The 21857-nt window shown below is 38.8% G+C and overlaps 2 protein-coding genes and 1 long non-coding RNA gene across 5 annotated transcripts in view; 1 reads left to right on the top strand and 2 right to left on the bottom strand.

Moving 5' to 3' along the window:
• The window catches only part of LOC141112278 (uncharacterized), a 151899-nt gene extending 143072 nt beyond the window's left edge, over positions 1-8827 (bottom strand). For 2 of the 3 annotated variants that reach the window (XR_012236561.1, XR_012236560.1), the window contains exon 1: positions 8657-8827. This is a non-coding gene — a long non-coding RNA (uncharacterized lncRNA). The remainder of the gene's footprint in view (positions 1-8656) is intronic. The other variant, XR_012236562.1, reaches the window with a different exon arrangement.
• The window catches only part of IRF7 (interferon regulatory factor 7), a 44819-nt gene extending 30182 nt beyond the window's left edge, over positions 1-14637 (top strand). Inside the window, exons 11-12 of the mRNA XM_073604915.1 lie at positions 1130-1239; positions 11351-14637. Of these exons, the coding sequence (XP_073461016.1) occupies positions 1130-1239; positions 11351-11521 (281 nt within the window). The 3' untranslated portion in view covers positions 11522-14637. The remainder of the gene's footprint in view (positions 1-1129; positions 1240-11350) is intronic.
• LOC141112272 (malignant fibrous histiocytoma-amplified sequence 1 homolog) overlaps positions 14494-21857 on the bottom strand; it is a 72694-nt gene continuing 65330 nt past the window's right edge. The window contains exons 10-11 of the mRNA XM_073604914.1: positions 21161-21279; positions 14494-14603 (exon numbers count right to left, since the gene is read on the bottom strand). Of these exons, the coding sequence (XP_073461015.1) occupies positions 21197-21279 (83 nt within the window). The 3' untranslated portion in view covers positions 14494-14603; positions 21161-21196. The remainder of the gene's footprint in view (positions 14604-21160; positions 21280-21857) is intronic.

The following is a 21857-nucleotide window of genomic DNA, read 5'->3' as shown; positions in this document are numbered from 1 at the left end:
TAGTCTTGCTCTTATGATTTTTTTCATACGAAAATCGTTCTAATGAAACAGAAATTGGACGTAGAGTTCACATCCGACAAAAATGTTATAGTCTGCACATCCAGGTTTTGTCTGACGAAAAAGCGAAATCGGCTGTCGAAAGCACCGTACTAATGGATACGAAAATCAGCAGACAACTCGTTGTAAGAATTTTTCCATCCAATTTTCGTATCGTGTTTACAGGCCTTTAGCGTCTAGACTTTTAGTCTGGGAAGGAGACAAGAACTGGTAGGAAAAGTGCCAAAGGCTGAAATATCAAATGACTGGCGTGTCTTCATTTCCATTTTGTAGGGATGGCACTTACACAATTAATTATTTTTATTATTCCATCTATATATATCTAACTAAAACCTTTGGATATAGTAGTAAAGGGTTAAAGTCTATCCCATTGTTTTGAATGTTTTCTTCCATTGGGGTGTTTCCCCCTTCCTTTTCATAGACACATGAAGTGAAAGGAAATCTCTTTAAAGTAAGAAAAATATTCTCTACGACAGTTGTCACTGCAACAAGTTTCTACAGTGGAAGACTTTTAATCTATTCCTGTTCCCTGACAACTCAAATTTTAAATTCTCTTACATCAGCCCAAGGGACAGTGGTCACCAGGAAGAGTGAATTTCCCCAACAGGGACACAGCAGTAAAACCCTGGAAAATAAGTTTATTTGAGAAATAGACCACTCACAAGGATGTGGGCATACACCAAATACTAAAAATGAGAAAAAAAAATATAAAACCAATAGAGTGACTTAACTCTTCATAGTAGTCAATAAACTAGAAATATACGTATAAGGTTTGTCAGACACTATGGCTTGGACAACAAAATAATATTAAACACATGTTTTATGTCATAAATCATAAAAAATACACACACATATGTAATCCTATTTAAAACACTATATTTCTTCAATAAAGCATGACCAGCCAACCAAATATACAATGTATATCATTGTATTATACTAGTATTATACAACTGCTTTGGGGTTGAAACAGGCCAAGGCCAGAACAAGCACGACACATCATCATGGGTTAAATCACCAATATGTGCACATTCTCTGACCATCATAAACACCATAAACCATTTATTTTTAACAGAACTGATTGACTACAAGGAGAATAAGAGATCCTCGCCAGACTACACTTTATACCTGTCCTTTGGCCAGAGTCTGTTTGAGCCAATAAAAAAAGCACTGGTGGTTGTAAAGGTAGGTGTTATTTTTTGTTAAAGTAGAATTTAATGGAAAATGTAACTAGTCTTAAAAATGCTCCCTCCTAACACCCATTCTGACTCACCTGGGTAAGAAACATCTGTATACTTACCTATTTTTAGGTTTAAGGATACCATTGCCACCCTTATTGACGCATTATGCACCCATTCAGCGTTAAGAGCAACTCACCTTAAAGCATCCAGCATGAGGTCTCTGAAATTACCCAAATCAGCCAAGACCTTACCAGTTTATGCTCTGGTAGAGCTTGTCCTGTACGGACCTGACTGGTCTCACCCAGAGAAGATTTTTACTCCTTCAAAATGCTTTGCTTAACAGTATTCTATTGAGGACAGTTTTGTATGGAAGTGAGTGGTTCCTGTGGTAGATCCTGACATTTTGTTGTCCCAACAAGACCTTCACAGCTCCCATGGAGGATAATTCTGTGTTCAAAGACCCATTAAACAAGAGGTGAGAGGCCCTTTTTAAAGCTCTTCTTTCTTTTGTGGGACCTACCATGCAATGTGTGGTTGCTTCTCTGGCAGTCAACCAGAAGACTGCTGTCTGTATTAAGCCCATGGTCGAAATCTTAATTCCATCCTTACATATACCTCTGCCCACAGTCAGTTAGACCTTTTACCTATGGTCTTGTGCTACTGAATGAATGGTTTGGTGGATACACTTCTGCAGAATGAGTCTTCTCTCCATCCACATGCAGAGGAACCCCTTGGTTTAAATGCTGTTCAGCTGAGCTCCCATGCAAGAAATGCCTTGAGTGGTTTCCTTTTGAAAGTGAATGCCTGTTTGATCCCTCCTTTGGATAAATACATCAAACGGGGTCAGAGTACTCTCATCCATCAGGAAAAGAAAGCTTGCACCTCTGCCAGTAGGTCTTCTACTACCTAGTTTAAGAAGAATTCCTTTCACCCCTCTCAGTCTTTCAATGCTAAGCAAAAGACTGGAACATACTTTTGCAAGAAGACATGGCCCTCTAAGCCAGCCAAGACTGGTTCCAAGGCCTCTTCCCAGTGATAAGATGCTCCTACATCTAAGAAATGGGGGGAAATTTGTCAACCTCCTGTTCACAAAAAATCTCATATGCCTGGGTCCAGAGTGTCATTTGCACTCCTTCCCCGACTTTTGAACTTGTCACCTTCTCTCTCACAGTGGGTAAATTTGATTGCTGCTGTCCAAATGCTCTTGTGTCAAGGGGTCCTTACCCCTGTACCAACAGAAGAACATTTGAAGAGGGTTTCAGACTCTTTTACAGTTCCCAAACTGAATGGAAGAGTCTCACCCATTCTGGATCTGAAGATTCTGCATGGAAACTGCCATATCAGTCATTGCCTCCTTCCTGGAGGATTTTCTGGCCTCAATAGACATTGGGATCCTTAATTACACATTCCCATCTTTCTGCTTCATCAACAGACTCTGTAGAACATGGGTGCTCAACCTGTGGCCTTCCAGCTGTTGCAGAACTACAATTCCCATCATGCATCTGCCTATGGAAGTCATGCTTGTGTCTGTCAGCCTTGCAATGCCTCATGGGACTTTTAGTTCTGCAACAACTGGAGGGCCACAGGTTGAGCACCCATGCTGTAGAGCTTTGGTTAGATCCTCAGTCTATGGAAATTATTGCTGGATCACAGATTTGAGTACCTGGACCTGATGTTAGACACAGCCCTTTCTAAAGCTTTTCTGCCTTTGGGACCAACTTCTGTCCCTTCAATGTCATGCCCAGGCTCTTTGGGCCCAAAGGAAGTCCTCATTTCCTGCTTGAAAAAGGGTTTTCGGTTTAATGGTTGTCTTTTTTTGAGGCTTTCGTATGCCCAGATCACTCCAGACCATATGAGTTCAACATTATGTCAGCATGGGACAAACAGACTGGGTCCTTGGACTATCCTATGTACTTGCCCCCCAAGGCCAGACTCTTCTTAGCATAGTGGATTTCCAACCCAGTACTGGATTCAAGGAAGACTTTTCCTCCACAGACATGGGAGGTTCTCATGGCAAATGCCAGCCTGTTGAGCTGGGGAGTAGTTCTGAATGCCCTCTCAGTGCAGGAGACTAGGTCATAGGAGGAAACTTACCTTCCAATCAACATTCTAGAGCTCAGAACGATTTGGTTGTCTTTTCAACACTGGAAAGCACTGAGAGCACCCAGCGAGAATCCAGTTGGACAGTGCCAAATCCATGGCCCACATCAATCATCAAGGAAACACCAGAAGTGCCTCCTCCTCTTTTGGGCAGAACTTCACATTCTGGACCTGTCAGCCATCCACATCCTAGGCATGGAAAATTGACAGGTGGACATTCTCAGTTGTCCATGTCTGCATCCAGGGGAATAGGCTATGCATCTTGAGATTTTTCAAGCCCCTTGCCATAGGTGCAGGAATCGGACATAAATTTGCTGGTGTCCGGATTCAACAACAAACTGGACAAGTTTGTCGCCAGGTCTAGGGACAAGCAGGCCTTTGAAGTGGATGTTGTGGTGACACAGTGGGATCAGGTCAGCCTAATCTATCCCTTTTTTATGCTCCAGATTCTCCCTTATCTGCTCTGCAGGATCGAGATGGAGAGCATTCTGGTGATTTTTATTGCACCGACTGGCCCAGGGGGACTTGGTAGACGGACATACTTAGACCCCTAGCAGACATTCCATGGGCTGTTCCAGATAATCCAAGCCTTTTGTCCAAAGAACCAGTTCTTCTAGGTCCAGGGCCTTAATGGCATGGCTGTTGAAGCCATGGTCCTGAGGAACAGAGGCCTTTCTGACTCCATCATCACTACCCTTATGAAGGCTAGTAGGTCGATTTCTTCCAGTCTACCATCACACCTGGAAAACCTATTTAATTTTAGCATAGAAATTACTCAGTGGGATTTATTATTATTATTATTTATTTTATTTTTTTCCTGTAAAGTTTGGATCAGCCCGTGGCTTTGAGTACCATTGAATGACAACATTTGGCCTTGGTCATTATGTTCTAGAGACCTTTGACCTTTCACTCCTTAGTTAAAGTGGTGTTCCGGCCGAAATTATACTTTTTAAATAAAAATACCCCTATAATACACAAGCTTAATGTATTCTAGTAAAGTTAGTCTGTAAACTAAGGTCTGTTTTGTTAGTTTATAGCAGTAGTTTGTTATTTTATAAACTTACAGCAGGCCATCTTAAGTGTGGGCATCTGAAACCAGACTGTATTTCTTCCTGGATCTCATCCTTGCAGATCTCGCACATGCTCAGTGCAGCACAAGCAGTGTAATAGGTTTCAGGTCAGGTTTCCATAGCAACGGCAGTGTCAGAGGAAGTTGCTGCCCCTTCCCGGCATTGCAAACAGGAAATGATGCGATGGGCCACGGCCAGGGAGGAGGAAGCGAAAAATTAATACAGCAGATATACAGTAGGTGCTGAGAAAAAAAAATTAAAAATATCCAATTCGTTTACAGTGCACAGTTTAGTGAGGGATGCTGAAGAGTTGTAAAAGTGGGTGGAACTCCACATTAAGGCATATGTTCAGGACTTGGTTCACATCCCCTGCGTCCCCTTGGGACCTTAATCTGGCTCTCTCAAATCTTCTATGAACCTATATTAGGGATATTCACTTGCTATAATGTACTTCAAGAAACGGATTTTACTTGTAAGTTAAAATCCTACTTTTCTCTATAACCAGACACTAGCCTTTGAGCCCCTCCCTGTGTTTACATGAGAAATCTAGGTGACACATATACACTGTCCACAATCCTACCAGCCAGTTCCTCACAATAATTTTTGAAAAAGTGCCTCACATTACTTTCTTAAACAGTATTTATTAAACTGAACCTGTGAAATATATTTTGGAAATGTAGTGCTAGCACACACCTTGGCACGTTGTCACAGAAGAATGATGCAATCAATACTGAAAAACACAATGCATTGCAGTATAGTTTGCATACATTTTTAAAGCATTTGTTCATCCACTAACTTTATTTTATCCTGCAATAACTAATTTTCAGTTGTGTTTAGCCAAGACAGAGATTATGGGATTTTATAAACGATTATCACTGACTGCTGGTATAGCACTAACTGTGGTATTAAGCTGCTCTTCTAAATTATAAAAATAAACAAAGTATTCCCACGCTACCCAAATCAAGAAAGATAGAGACACTAGTTGCAGCAGACACTGTTTTGGTCAAACCATAACCAAAAAAAGAAAAAGAAAAGAAAATCAATAAATGGTGCTGCTCTCTGAGTGATAACAAGTGAAATAAACAAACTAGACAATAAAGTGCTACGTGTTTAAAGAATAAATGTAAGACTTAAAGATAATATCCGTGCAATATAGCAGTACAAAATGTAAACAATATACCGTACACAATATGCAAAGTGCTAGGTGCTAAATAAAGTGAAAGTAACAATCCAAAAAACTAGCAATATAAGGGAGTAAATCTGAATAAAGAATGATAATATAGAGAACATAAAGTGGAAGTGCTAGTGCCAGAAGTAAAGTCCAAGTGCACAAAGAAAGAAAGAAATAATAATAAACAAAGTGAAAAAGTGAAGTGCTGGCTCCAACTAGACGCTATGCAAATGTGGTAATGGAAACGGCGACTTGGTGACTTTTTACTCTTTTCTTCAGTGCAAACACACTTCTGTATACAATGGTCCCTTACCTTACCACTGTAAGATAACAGCATAGAGATGGACAGTAGAAGTCCAGGAATCCGGAATCCTGTAATTGGGCACATCCAGGTCTGCACCTTTATATGCATCAACATTGCTGGAAATCCTCCCAAGCAGAAGTATTAGTGGTATATGTTAAGAGAAAGAACGGGTCCCAAATCGTGAAGTAGTAGAAACTAGATGCTTTTATTAGTTACAGCCAATAGGCATACTCACATTAAAACTCAGCTAAAAAACTAAACACCACGAGCGGCGAGCTTGTAACCTGATGTCACTTCCGGTACCTGTCTGTTCTGTGCCTGTCTGTTCCGCCGCGTAGCGTCACGATCACGTGACTTCATCAGGGAAGCTGCTCTTGTGTCTCCTATTCTAAAAAAAATTTAATTGCTGACTTATGAATTCTGAACAACACGGCTGCCGTGTCTTTTTCACACTTTTTGGTGTGCCCAGTTCACATTTATAGTTGTGCAAATGATTTTTCTTAAAAAAAAGCTGAGGTATTAAATTATTGCCTATGTTTTTTATTGTACCAGAATAAAGCTACATTCACATGAACATTTGTATTTGACAGCAGCTAAGCGCCAGTAATCTGCACATGAAAAAGTTGAAAGATTTCCTGCAGATAGTTGCAGTTTGTAAATAAATATAGCTGCAGATAGCTGTGTTTAGGTGCGTCAGGAAGAAAAGGGGAGTGTGTAATTTTCTGCTGCCAAATGTACTGCAGCTAAATGCAATCCGTGTTTAGCTGCAGATAGTCCACCCTGGTCCCAGCCAGGGCCGGATTTTCCACTAGGCACTGTAGACAGGTGCCTATAGGTGCCCTTCCTAGAGGGGCGCCCGTCAGTGGGTTATTTTTAATCCTTTTGCTGCCAGGTCCGGACCTGACAGCGGGGAGGGGGGTTTCACACACATTCTGGCTGTGCCATCCCCCTATTACTTCCACACACCCCTGGTACTGCCCCCCCCCGCGCTCACGCCACGTAGTCCGGACTCCGCTTGCCCATCTGCGGGGCCTGGGATCGTCATGTGTGCCAGCAGGTGGAGGGGAGGGAGGACGGGGGGGACACATACGCTCTACTCCCTTTCTTATTGGTGACCCGGAAAGTGATATGTATACCGGCGCTTCCAGGGCACCCTGTCACTTTCCCCGGCTAACATAGCTGGGAAGGGATGTATTGCAATGCGATGTGCATTGAAATACATCCAGTGTAGCCCAGTGGAGACATGCAGGGTCTCATTAAAGAGAGCCTGTCACCTAAAAATCATCACATACGAGATGTGATAATATGTGATGAAAAAAAAAAGTTAAGCAAAAAAAAAAAAAAAAATTTTGTTTTGCAAAAAAATAAAGTTACACCCAAGCACATAAAATCCCTGACACCCCCCCCCACACACACACACACACACACACACATATGCGCACATACAAACATAAATGCACGGGTCGGGGGCACCGACATGTGAAAACTGATACACGTTACATACATACCGCTACGCACGCCAGATTGAGAGCAATAGCTCCAAACTGATGAGCTATAGGGGGGCTTTTGAAGGATCACCTATAGAAAATATAGGGTACTGAAGTATGTTGCTATTTCATGGGTGCACACAAATTTAAGGTTTGACATGTTGGGTATCTATTTACTTGGTGCAACCTCGTCTTTTATATTTTACCAAATATGGGAGTTTATTGTATTTGCCCTAAAATTCACTTTAGTGTGTTTTTTACTGAAATGTTGCATTTCTTAGACCTTTGCGGTAATTTATCAAAAAAAAAGTCGGTCTTACTGTCTTTTTTTTGGGGGGGCTTCAGAATTCTCTGCCTATAGGCTCCTGAGATGTAAATCTGGCCCTGGACACAGCACGTTCCTTCTCTTCATAGGCACAGCTAAACTGTCTGCAACTAAATGTTGCTAATCGTTATGTATAAATAACATGATTACTTTGCATTGTGTGAGTCTAGCTGCTTTTAGAAAAGTATTCTAAACACAGATAAACGTTGAAATTTAAACATCTGTACAAAGGTAGCCTAATACCCAGCACTTCGCTGCATCCATTGAACCATTTATATGGGTTGCTGCCCTGAATGAGCTTATGGTCTATAGGCAGGAAAATCTATGGTCTGTTTGGTCAAATGCCAGCCAACCCACAAGTATATTTATAGATTGTGCAAGGACACTAGAGCATCCATAGGAGACAAACAAAAACCAGAAAAACATATTAAATTCATGTACTGTCCTTGGTGGGATTCTCCTAGACCCAAGCAGCAATGTAGGAGTGCTAACCACTTAGCTGCCAACTTCTCCTTTAAATCCTACCTGATGAGGTGCTACTGGCAATAACACCACATCAGAACCTTTATTAATAAATAGTAAAAATTACATTAAATTAGAATAAACATATGCTCATTTACTACAGCAGTACACACAACAGTTTACGTCCATGATCTGAGATTTGAGTCTCCGTAAAAAGAGACCATCAGTAAACAGTATTGTAACCCTTTCCTGCCCCTAACATATTGCTCAGATCTTGATCTGAACCAGCTACTTCTCACAACTACAAAACTGTCTTTCAGGGTTGAAAAATTCAGCAAAACAAAATGAATATTTAAATTTAGGTTAAATGGTCTTAAGCTAATTTTAGTAGCACAGAATTTTCCTAGTCTTTGGTATGTTTTCTTTAAAGCATTGGTAGAAAAATAGGTGTATGAGAACATTTGATTTTCTTATTGAAGTATTCTATAAGGCTTTAACTTACCAGATGGATGTGTTTGATCAGTCCAGAGTTTGAGAGAAGAAAAAAATTGGAAAATATTGGAAATCCAGAACGTATTTGCAGAATTCTTGGTAATAGCATGGTCCAGGTCTTGTGGTGCCAGTAAAGTCTTCTAACGAGTGAAGTTGCCACTGGGTTGTGTTCAGTCTTATAGTCCAGCCCCTCTTATCTGAAAGTCCTCCTTGCCTGTGAATGCATAAAGTTTCACTTTCCTGTTCCCGACCAGAGTTGGGATTTACCTCTATGGTCCTCCCCTCTACTTTCCAGCAGAGCTGTCATATCTTATGACTATTTATTATAGGTTAGATGTTGTCTTTTGTGTATCTAGAATGATATACATAAATGTGTGTGTGTGTATATATATATATATATATATATAGATATAGATATATATCTATATATAGATAGATAGATATATAGATAGATATATATATATCTATATCTACCTACATATAGATATATCTATATATATATCTATAGATATATATATCTATAGATATATATATCTATATCTATATAGATATATATATATATATATATATATATATATATATATATATATATATACATATATATATAAATCTTGTGTGTAATCAGTTGCATTTAATTTTGAGATCACTTATAAAATAAATACTTTTTAATAATGTCACTGTTCTGCTGGATGTCAAAAATTCTCTCTAAAGGGGCAAAACATTGAGGGCATTTTTATTTTACTTTGCACTTTATTTCTCTAAGCACAGGATGCGTTGAAGTCACAGCAGCTGCTAGATTAATGATTAGAGAGAAATGATACTAAAGCTTCTATGCCTGTCACCAAATTTCACAAGCAATTACTGGTTATACTGTTGACAGCAGGGATTTTTTTCTATCTTCTGTCACCCCTGTGATTCCTGCTACCATTTGGCTGCCTTTATCTATAGCTGATATGGCACATGCATATCATTCTGATGTAAACATAAAGGGAAACTATAATGGTTTTGAGTCAGTTTTATTTATGTATTTTTAAAATTATATATGTTGGTAAATTGGTGTTTTAGATTGTTTTACTAATTCTTTATTTTACAAAAGCTTTTAGTTGCAAGGTGCAGCCATGACACAAGTTTTACCAAGCTTTGAGTTTTCTAAAAAATGAGCAAAACAGAAGCTCTTTGCATTCAGGTTTCCAGCAGAGGGGCATAAACAGAACGGACAACTCTCGTTGGACAGTTGTTTGTGAATTTCAGCTTGAGCTACTGCACTCTTAAACATGATTTTTGAGCATAGCGGTTAAACATGTGAAAAAGAGACTAGCACACCACCTTCTGTTTGTAAATGAAAATAAAAAAAATATCAATATGCTATAGGTCATATATTAACCTGGCTAAAAAAAAAAAAGAGAGAAAAAATACTTTGAAAAATATTTTTTTTTGTCTTGACTATGAAAAATATACACCAGCCCACTTTTACATTAGCTTTATACTAGTAAATGAATACCTGTAAATATACACTCACCAGCCACTTTATTAGGTACACCTTGCTGGTACCGGGTTGTACCCCCTTTTGCCTGCAGAACTGCCCTAATTCTTCATGGCATAGATTCAACAAGGTGTTGGAAACACTCCTCAGAAATTTTGGTCCATATTGACATGATACCATCACGCAGTTGCTGCAGATTTGTCGGCTGCACATCCATGATGCAAATCTCCCATTCCTCCACATCCCAAAACATGCTTTATTGGATTGAGATCTGGTGACTGTGGAGGCCATTGGAGTACAGTGACCTCATTATCATGTTCAAGAAACCCATTAGAGACGATTTGAGCTCTGTGACATGGTGTATTATTCAGCTGGAAGTAGCCATCAGAAGATGGGTACACTGTAGTCATAAAGGGATGGACATGGTCAGCAACAATACTTGGGTAGGCCGTGAAATTTAAACGATGCTCAATTGGGGCCCAAAGTGTGCCAAGAAAATATCCCCCCACACCATTACACCACCACCAGCCTGAACCATTGATACAAGCAGGATGGATCCACACTTTCATGTTGTTTACGCCAAATTCTGACCATACCATCTGAATGTCGCAGCTGAAATCGAGATTCCTCAGACCAGGCAACATTTTTTCCAATCTTCTATTGTCCAATTTTGGTGATCCTGTGTAAATTGTAGCCTCAGTTTCCTGTTCTTAGCTGACAGGAGTGGCACCCAGTGTGGTCTTCTGCTGTTGTAGCCCATCTGCTTCAAGGTTTGATGTGTTGTGCATTCAGAGATGGTATTCTGCATACCTTGGTTGTAACAAGTGGTTATTTGAGTTACTGTTGCCTTTCTATCATTTCAAACCAGTCTGCCCATTCTCCTCTGACATCAACAAGGCATTTTCATCCACACAACTGCCGCTCACTGGATATTTTCTCTTTTTCAGACCATTCTCTGTAAACCCGAGAGATGGTTGTGTAAGATTATTTCCGGTTTCTATGGTTTGATGTGCATTGTCTTTATTATTTAGTCCTTTATGATTTACGAACTGCTTGCATAGAATTTATTTCACAAAAGTTTTATTGGGTTTTTAAAGTATTAATACAAGTTATGAATAACATTCACATAAAGAAAAGAATGCCCGATTGCATAGTGTTTCATGCATAAAAGAGGTCTGATTTTCTATGTTGTACTTATCAATGATTTTTTCCTTCCCCCAGCTTGTTCCAAGTTTCTGCACCTTCTGGCACCAGATTGCACAGCAACAAGGCGCTTCTTCACTCCAAAACGAACTGATTAGCCTACAGATCTCCAATACAAGTTCTTTCAACAGCCATGAAATGCCTTGCTTAATGGACTTTGATCTGAGTTATTTGCCCGACTTGATTTAGTTCAGCAAAAACAAGGTTGTCTGGACCAGAAAACCAAATACACCAAGTCAAACAGCTGCCAAACTCTTGTGGTTTGCCTTAGGTTGGTGTGTTGCTTTTAAAAACATTCTTGAACTACAGATCCAGTGGTCCTGTAGTATTTTACGGCGCAAATTTTGAATAAGTATGTTCCTGTCTTTCATGTTAAAGATTACAGTTTATGACATATATTTTACGCTTTTGAAATATTTGTGTCTAATTACACTGTAATCAGGTAACTATTGGTGGAAGGCTACATTATTATTGGGCACTTATTTTGCCAGAATGTGTTGCATTCAGTATGTTGGCTCCTTCCAAACATTGTGAATTAGTTGGCTAGATCAGTGTTTTCATATCTTGCTTCCATTGGAGAGTACCTGTTGGATATATGCACTGTGACAGCAGCTATTCTAAAAGCTGAGATTGTCTCCAATTATGAGGCTCTGGGTTTCAGCAGTGCACTAAAGAGGCATGGTATTTTCTATATATTTGATTGAGTAAATTGCTATCCAAGTTATCCTATTGGAAAACATAACTTGATAGTCTACAGTATTTATCTCAATCATGTAAACTTTCTCTTTAACGGTGGATCTATCTTATGTGTCTTGTAGCACATGAGGGGATTACAGTGAAATAATTCATGCACACATTGCTACTAAGTAGTGTTTATATGTGTGGATTTTAATGAAGCATTCAGTATCTATCTCTGCATTTGTTCCAAAAAGGAGTCAATCCAGGAAATGCTGAATTGCATATATTTGCATTGACTTCAAAGTCCGAGCATGGTAGGAACTACAAATCCAAACTGGCCTAATTTGTGTTTATTAGCATGAGACTTTTTGGGTACAGTTGTAGAACTGCGTATTGGGAATGATGCAGATGTATTGATGTAGAGTACACTATGCTGTCTTCAAATCTATTCAGTTTTCGAGAAGACTGACTTGGTATAAAGGTAAATACTTAAAAACAAGGCTCCCGTCACCCAGTGAAGTTGTCTTTGCTACGTCTCTTTAATATTATAAGAAATGGGATTATCCCATATTGCAGAACACTCCCTGATATATATAGGTTGAATGGGGGCTTCTAAATTTTGCTTAATGACAGGAAATCAAGTCAGGGTAAATTGATTCTGAAAATTCCATGTTTCTCCCCATTCCCACTAGTGGATGGAGAAGTAGACCCATGGCCACAATCCCAGTTTAGGCAAGGATTGTGTAACATGAATGTCTGCATGTGATTGCTTGTGGCTCACGGAATTTTTCAGTGGACAGATTGTTTCTTCATTCATGACCATCTTCTCAATATTACAGACAGCAATGACAAAAAATATTATTATATATTTATAAAAAGTATTATATATTTATAAAAAGTAAATATCACTTTAAAAGAGAAGTGTGCGATTCTGTGAAAAAAAAAGATTTATACTTACCTGTGTAGATGCAGCATTGATCTGATGCTGCATCTGTCCTCTGCCGCCTCTACACCAAGAACTGAGTGATCAAAGGCCGCAGATTGCTCAGTTATCGGGTCTTCAGTGAGTAGAGAGGCAGTGTCTGTCAGTCACTGGCTCTCCTCTCTGCTCCTCCAGTGCTCACTGGAGTGCCAGGCTGCGGAGGAGGTGGGATCGGCTTCCTCAGGCTCTCAGCGGTGCACTTAGAGCCTGATCCAGCTGCTGGTCAGGGATCTGGGCAGATCTCTGACATTATTGTCAGGATCCCTGCACAGTCTGGACCAACTGAGTGACGTCAGCCGACAGCGGACTTTACAGTCCTCTGACTCACAGGAGAAGTATGACGAAAAGAGTTTTGGCCATACTTCTCCTTTATTATCTGTTAAGAATGATGAGAGGTTGACTTTTTATGGTCATGTTGTGACATCCTGTTCTTGCATTATATACTTAAAATAGTAGGACTAAAAATGGTGTTAAAACAAATGTATTGCATTTGTAAATAGCTTAATAGGTTTAACCTCTGATCAATTCCAACAGTTCTGTCCAGATGAAACTATGACCAACTTTGCCTCTGGGTTGGGGGAGGGGACTCCACCTTGCCCCCCAAAGTGTATTAAGTTTACTAGGTGAAAAAAATATGTGATGCTTCCTAATTAAAACTTTGAATAATCTAAAGGAACTTAACAAACCTCTTTGAGCAATTTACCGTTACTTCTGTTGTGAAGCATTTCACAGCTACATATACTAATGGTAAAATGTTCCCACCTAAATCCAAATGAATGTCCCTTTGTCCTTTGTACATTCCTTGGACCATAAACTGAATCTGCCTAATCCACAACCTTTGATATATTTATATGTCAACTTACACAAGTACATTTTAACTTAACAAAATATGCTCATGCCATCAAAGTATACCTAATTAGAAGCAGCCAGTATAGCCAATGTATACCTGGATAACAGGAGATTATGCTTTAAGAAGTAAATTGCTGTTTTAGATATATTCACTACTTTGGGTTTGCTTTTCAGATGATGTTAATGCATGGTCTTTCATTTTGCACAGTATACTTCTGCTGGTCAGTATGTATGGGTAGTAGAGTGGCAAGAATGGACGCACCCACATGCGTGACATCGCCCGGAAGGTAAAACTGCATCGCTTATTCAGTCAAGCAGAGCAAAGATATGCAGTTTACATGACAAGTAATCTGCAGTAATCCATGGCAGACAAACTAATACCATATATCATAGTAAACTAAAATCTGATTGATTGGTTTGGATCACTGCACTTTGTACATCATCCTCTGCACTAGCTTACTGAAAAAAAAAGGGTTTGGGAGTCTTGCCATAATGGGTGATTTCACAGAGTGGGTCTGTTCATGGAATGTGTGAGGAGGAGCACGTTAAGCTCACAAGTTTTTAAATAGAGGTATATATTATGTTTTATATCTATATTTTTGTACTTTTACTAAATGTGTGTTGCTTGTGAATGTGAAATTATTATATCCAATAACATGGAAATAAGTCATTTTATTGTAATTTTTTTCTTTAAGAACATTTTAATTACAGTGCATGATTCCACTTGGATAATTAATTCTTGTATTCTTTTTTCCATGTGTCCTGTAAATATAAAATAAAATATTAGACAAGAAAATGTCCGTATAGCGTTTTTTAATAAATAAATGTTGATTATTTTTTGGTACACCGTTTAAAAAATGAACTATGGGTGCAGACAGAACTGCTGGTTTTGAAGATGGACCCTATTCTTAATGCTCAGGAACTGAATTACACTTGCCTGCCTTAGTGCCAGAGCAGGAACACAAAGCCCATTATGAGTCCCCCCTGTTCCTGTCATGACAGTCATATGCTTCATATATAAATAGGTTATTAACTGGTAACAGTAATGTAGGCAATGTCTCAGCTGCTGGACACGCTGGAGGAGGCTTCTGCCATTTGGAAACATTGCTGGTATCTATGCTGACTGAGCAATAAGTATGTGCTTAGTTTTTCACACATGGTTCTTTATGTGGGATTCTTTTCATTAATAAATAAGCCATCTCACTTCCACTGATTCTCATCTTCAGAGTATTTCCAAGATACTTTATTTGTCTGTTGAAGCCCTCAAAAATACCTGGTACTTCTGGGTATAGGGGAACGTGTGACCTTTTTCCCCCAACATCCAGGATGCAGTGCTTGAGCCTGAGCAGTCAAATGTCAGGTCTGAACATTGACATATGGGGAGGGGAGCAGTTTATTAACCATGTCTAAGCTGTAAAACGGAGCTACACTGAGTTTAGCCAGGAATTAGACCCACAGCTCCAGCACAGGAACTAATTGCTGGGGAACAAGTGAGATGGCGGCCTGTGAAAAAAACCTGTAACTTTATCCTCCATAGTGTGTGTGTGTATACCGATCAACCATTATAACCACCAACCCACCACAACTTTATGACCACCCACCTAATATTGATTAGGTAACACTTTTGCTGTCAAAACAGGCCTCACCCATCTGACCCATCAAGGCATGGATGCCACTAGACCTCTGAAGGTATGCTGAGGTATCCACATTTAACCCCAATAAACAGAACTACTACTGCATTGAAGTATTTAGAAATATGGTGGAGCAGGATATCAAGACTAAAAAAGAGAAAAAATGGGATAATATATGAAAAGATATAAAATCCCTAGAGAAGAGAAAGCACATAGTTCTTCGCCCAGCGGAGAAAGGAGGGGGTATCGTTGTCCTCAATAAAGAGGACTGTAATGTAGAAATGTCCAAGATTCTAAATGATGGAGAAACATTTAAAAAACTCAGGGGTGATCCAAGTAATAATTTACCCCTTTAGACAAAGGGGTCAAAAAAGGTATTAATATAAAATGAAAGTAGGTACATAATACCTGAGGCCCCCAAAATACTTGTAATTTACTCAGTAACCCAAATATCTAAAAAAAAAAAAACAGCAAAATCCACCTGGTAGGCCAATTATAAGTGGAATAGATTATTTGTTCAGTAGATTAGGGGAATTTCTGGATGTATTTTTGAAGCCTTAAGGCAAGTAAAGCCCCTCTTATCTCAAACACAGTGGGGATCTTATAAATCTACAAAACAAGATAGAGGACACAGCTTCCCTGCCTACTTATCACAATAGATGTAGAATCACTAACCAGAATAACTAAGAATACACCAACATTAAGCACAGTGATGCCCTTAAAGTTGTGATATGGACTTTTTGACATTCTGACCAGAAAACAGCCCAAAAACAGTTAATTTGGGATGGACCACCATGGGTAACAACTTTTTTTGACATAAACAATAATTTATAGTGAAGTGAAGGGCGTAGGCATGGGGGCAAGGTATGCCCTGAGCGTAGCCAATATTTTCCTCAACAACTGGGAGAGCGAAGAAATACATGGAAGGAGTTGGCCCAAAATACAATTGTATAGGATATTTATAGATGATATTGTGATCATTTGGAAAGGTAATAAAGGAATTGGAGACTTTTATTGCCCATATTAACGTTAATCAGTATTGTATTAAATGTACAATTAATACACATGATGATACTATTACAGTGTTACTAAACCCACAACAGAAAAATCAGTCTGTATATGCAGTAAAGCATGCTGCATGCATGTCATACTCACTGTGGAACCTAAGGGGTTAATCCGCCGTATTGTGTAAAAAGGCTGTTTGATCCTGTCTTCGCTGATCCTCCCCTTCTTTTACTGTCCCCAATTCATCTGCTGATAGAACAGAGCCCTAGGAGGCACTCTGCACATGCTTAGTTTGGTATATATTGCTAGAGTTTTGGGGTTTTTTTTGGGGGGGGGGTGCATGAGATCAGCACAGGGTCAATCAGCACTGTCCAGACAAAGTCTGGGGTCATGCAGCCTCATAGGACAGTCAGAGGAGAATGAAAACTCCTCCTACAAGCTTTAACCAGACACTGACAGAAGTCACAAGACTGCTGATGAGAAAAGTTATTTAGAAGTTTATATTTACTAAAATAATTGCATTTCCGTGATCTGTGCACTGTGGGAGGCAAGATATAGTGAATGCAAGGTCCTGGATTTAGTAACACTTTAATTTCTTGGATCTATTGATTTTCAAGAAAGGCAAAAGATTTTTCACTAAGACACATTTTAAAACCACTGACAGGAATGGGTACATTCCTGACTGCAGTTGCCAACACCCTAAATGGAAACAAGCCATACCCAAAGGCCAATTCATTCGTATTAGGCACAATTGTGACCTTTTATCAAATTATAGAACCCAAACCCAAATGCTAATTGAAAGGTTTGTGGAAAAAGGTTATACAGCAGACAGGAGTTGAAAAAAACTAGGGGTGCGGCAGAAAACATAAATAGAGGTACAGTAGTCTATTGAAAAAAAGGAAACAGGAGAAGAAACCATTTGATATGGCCTTCAATACAATGTATAACTGACAATATAAACACTAGAAAGAAATATCAGGAAATACTGGCCAATTCTAAAAAAAGATCCTACCCTGGGCCAAAAACTCAGATAAACCTCAGTTCATATATAGGAGGGCACTGGGACTCAGGAACAAGATTGTTCATAATTTCCCAGGTCCCCCCAAAAAGATTGTTATCTTCCTGGATGAAACAGGGGTTTTTTAAGGGTTGCAGGTGTGTATGCTGTCACACTGCAAAAAGAGGAGAACGAAAAAAGAGTAGTTTTATGTCAAATCAAAATCGTAAGGTTTTTGACAAACACAGTGGGCTTGATTTACTAAAACAGGAGAGCCCAAAATATGGTGCAGCTCTGCACGGAAACCAATGAGTATCCAGTTTTTTTGGGGTTTTTTTGTCAAAGCTTAATTGAACAAGCTGAAGTTAGAAGCTGATTGGCTACAATGCACAGCTGCACCAGATTTTGCACTCTCCGGTTTTAGTAAATCAACTCAAGTGTTTCCAAACATTTTAGGTTGGTACACAACAGAGACCCCAAATGCCTGATATTTTATGGTATAGAAAAGGTTTCAAAACATTAGAGAGGGTCTAACCTCAACAGGGATGTATTACGTATGGAGACCAGATGGATACAGGAACTGGACACCCTAGCTGTTAGAAAGTTTCTTTAATCTAATATCTAATATACATCAATTAGCAAATATTAACAAATGAATGAATGGATTAGATCTTTACAGAATAATTGAGTTGTATATATATATATAGATTGAAGTGTAGAGGAGAACCGCACACAGCTTTCAATCTAGTGCCAGCAAACAGGCCCTCTCACCGACCTTGTATATATAAAAATAAAGTTCCAAAGGTTGCTGCACTTAAACATTTGTTGCTTTATTCCATCAAATCTTTAGAAAAAGATTACAAAGCAAGTAGAGTCATTCCAAACAAAATCGTTACAATCATCTGTTCAGACAAAGATTAAGTTTTGGGCTGATTTGTTCGCGCCTTTCCTTAGATCAGTCAGAACACATCTTCACATCTTTAGGATATTAATAAGAACATTGGGTTTTCAATGAATATAATATACATACTGATTTATGTAGTATTTGATTTAGATGTTAAAGAAGTTATATCCTATACTTAAAAGAGTTTTGCACATTATTCTTGCCCACTCCTCAGGAATGTCAATGCATAGAGATTGAGCAACACCCACCATTACATGAGGGGATTAAAGCCCGCGGCTTTCTAAGGAATTGCAAGACATATGAGAACCTTAAACCAGTGGGGGGTCAGATTTTAAGAGTAAAAGCGAGTAACAGAAACACAGTTGGGAGATTTGCTTCAGACACATCACGAGGAAACTTGACACACACACACAAAGACACCCATCTGATTCAATCTTCATCTTAAGAATATAATACATTATTGATGTTATTTTTACATTCTACATTTTGATATTGTTCTTGTAATATTTTGCTATTTTATTATTAAATACATTTTTGAGTTTTTACACAAGAACTGAACGGACTTTCTTGGAACTTTCCTCATCAATATAATTTACAGAATATCAATATTAATACCATAAAAACTGTATTTTAACACTAGCCCCTAAGGGCCTAAACATAGACTTAGATATCATCTGTTTTATAACCAGTTACTAAATGCCTTGGTCCTGTATTAATTTTCAGCCTTAAATGGGTTTACATATTACAAAAAAAAAAAAAAAACATTTTATAAGTCATTCTTTGGAGTATGTAGATGGCCAGTTTTCAATCTTTAACTTGCATATAGTTGTTAATTAAAATATTTACCTGTAGGGGATTTTAATATTGTCCATTGGTGGCAGTTTGCATTACGCCCACTAGATGTCAACACTGGATTTTTTTATTTACTTCAGATTTCAGCCTAATATTTTTATCCTATTTTTTTTTTTAATCTTTCTATCTATTTCCTTTTTATAGAAATGTGTATTTTCATTTGGTTCTATATATGTATATGCCCATGAGTGAGTATAGCGTAATAGCACATTGTAACAGCACTTCAAGTGGGTATCAGTCAATTATACTAGTCTTGCAAGGGTTAATTGGCCTCCATATTTTAGCTACAGCAAGATCTTCCCAGGTTCCTGAAGAAGCCTGATTGGGTGAAACCCATTGAGCCAGGCCTTAGATCCTGACATTACATATGGTGATGTCACTTCTGGGTATTGGAATGCATGCTGTTTCAGGGAATCAGAACAGCTGTGATTCCAGTCTTGACTACACAAACTTCTGGAAATGCCGAGAGGGCACACTATAATGTGAGTGTACATTTAGTGGGGTGGCATTGTTTTTATTGGGGATACATGAGCAATAAACTTTTTGCACGATGAGTTCCTCTCTGAGGTTTCTTGACACAAGCTACTGATCCATCCGGGGCTGGACTACTTGGAGTGGAGCAAGGGGACCGGAGCCAATAGTATTGGAGACATCATACGCACATTTAAAGCGATTTATGACCCACTACTTGGGGTCAAACAGTTCTGGTGAGTGCATGGTGTGAAGGGGGAGTGTGAGTCACCATCACTTGCTGGAGCACTGGATGCGTTTTATTAGCATGAGCACAAGAAGGACTTGTTTCGCTTTAAATCGTTAAACTGCATTGAATTGCATCCTAAACACCGTTTTGAAATCACATATTTATGGGACTTTTGTCATGACTTAAAGGCACTTTCAACATTTATAAGTATGCAAATACACGTCTGTGATGATCTATGTTTTAAAGAGATTTCAGGATCATATTGAAAATTAAAATTTTTCAGCAAAACTTTCACAGTGCCTCTGTTGAATATCATTTTGGTAACATAGCGTAGCTCAGAATATTTATTGTTTTGGATGACCAAGCTGTTAGTAGCAGATCCTTTTAGGTTCTATAAGTTATGAGGTGGGGTCTCCATGGATTGGGCTTGTTTTTCCAGCACATCTCACAGATGCTCGATTGGATAGCCATTTGGAGACCAAGTCAACACCACAAAGTCAATGTTGTGCCCCTTAAACCATTCTTGAACCATTTTTGCAGTAGTGCAGGGCCCATTATCCTGTGGAAAGAGGCCACTGCCATCAGGGGATACAGTTTCAATAAATGTGTGTCCTTGGTCAGCAACAATGCTTAAGTAGGTGGCATATGCCAAGTAACACCCACATGGCAGGACCCAAGGCTTCCCAGCAGAATATTGCCCAAAGCATCACACTGCCTACGCCAGCTTGCCTGTTTCCCATGCTGCATCCTGGTGCCATCTCTTCCCCAAGTAAGTGACGCAAGCGTGCCCAACCATCCACATGATGCAAAAGAAAATGTGATTCATCAGATCAGGCTACCTTCTTCCATTGCTCTGTGGTCTAGTTCTAATGCTCAAGCGCCCTGTTTAGGCATTTTTGGCTGGGGACCTGGATCAGCATGGGCACCCAGACCAGTCTGTGGCTACATAGTCCCATACACAACAAACTGCTATGGTAATTTTTCCTGCTTTCAACACCTCAACTTCAGGGACAACATGTTTACTTGCTGTCTAATATATCCCATTGGCTTTCAGATGCCATTGTAATGAGATAAGCAATGTCATTCATCTAACCTGTCAGTGGTCATAAAGTTATGGCTGATTGGTATGTGTGTATATATATATATATATATATATATATATATATATATATATATATATATCTGTATTTATCATATATTTGATTCTTTTACGTTTCAAAATTCACTGACCTGGTTTATAGGAATGTAGCAGTTTTCTTCACATTACTAGTACGATACAATAGATGCCTCCCCATAATTGGTGATATGGATACTTGGTGGCACATGAGAGTCATTTGCCTGACTGGACGCTGTTTAAAGACAATGAAGAAAATGTCAGTAATACAAAAAAAAAATATTTCACAGTGCGTCACAACACTCTACATCCCAGCAGACCGTGTCCATTATGTTACCTGACCACTCCAAATATTTTGTCACAAAAGCATTGTGTGAAGTACAGCATAGACACATGTCTAAAGAGGAGTGAGTATAGCAACATTTATTTTACCATTAGTAAGTAAAAAAAAAATCTTTTTATTTGGAAGGTGTGGTTTTTTTGTGTGAATTTAGAGCAGTATAGTTTATTTAATTTTGTGTTCTTTATATTTGTTTTGTTTTTTCTTTCCTTTTTTGTGTATTTGATTGCTTTTTGTGTAGCCAATTTTTTTTTTTTACTTTTTACTTTTATTTCTCTTTGTGTGACAATGTAAGCTAATAAGTAACCAATTTTTGGCGCAATAACTGGTCCAGGACAGTTGGAAGAAGTTTCTTTAACCCTCAGGTGCCATTTAAATCCCATTGCAGACTCTAGATATTAACAAAAAGGAAAATATATCAGGTTTATATAGACTGCCCGCTTAAAGCAAATGTTTGCTTAGCCCATGCAGGG

The sequence above is a fragment of the Aquarana catesbeiana genome, linkage group LG11, assembly GCF_042186555.1.
Source record: "Aquarana catesbeiana isolate 2022-GZ linkage group LG11, ASM4218655v1, whole genome shotgun sequence".
Lineage (NCBI taxonomy): Eukaryota > Metazoa > Chordata > Amphibia > Anura > Ranidae > Aquarana > Aquarana catesbeiana.
This window is presented reverse-complemented; position numbering and strand designations above follow the sequence as displayed.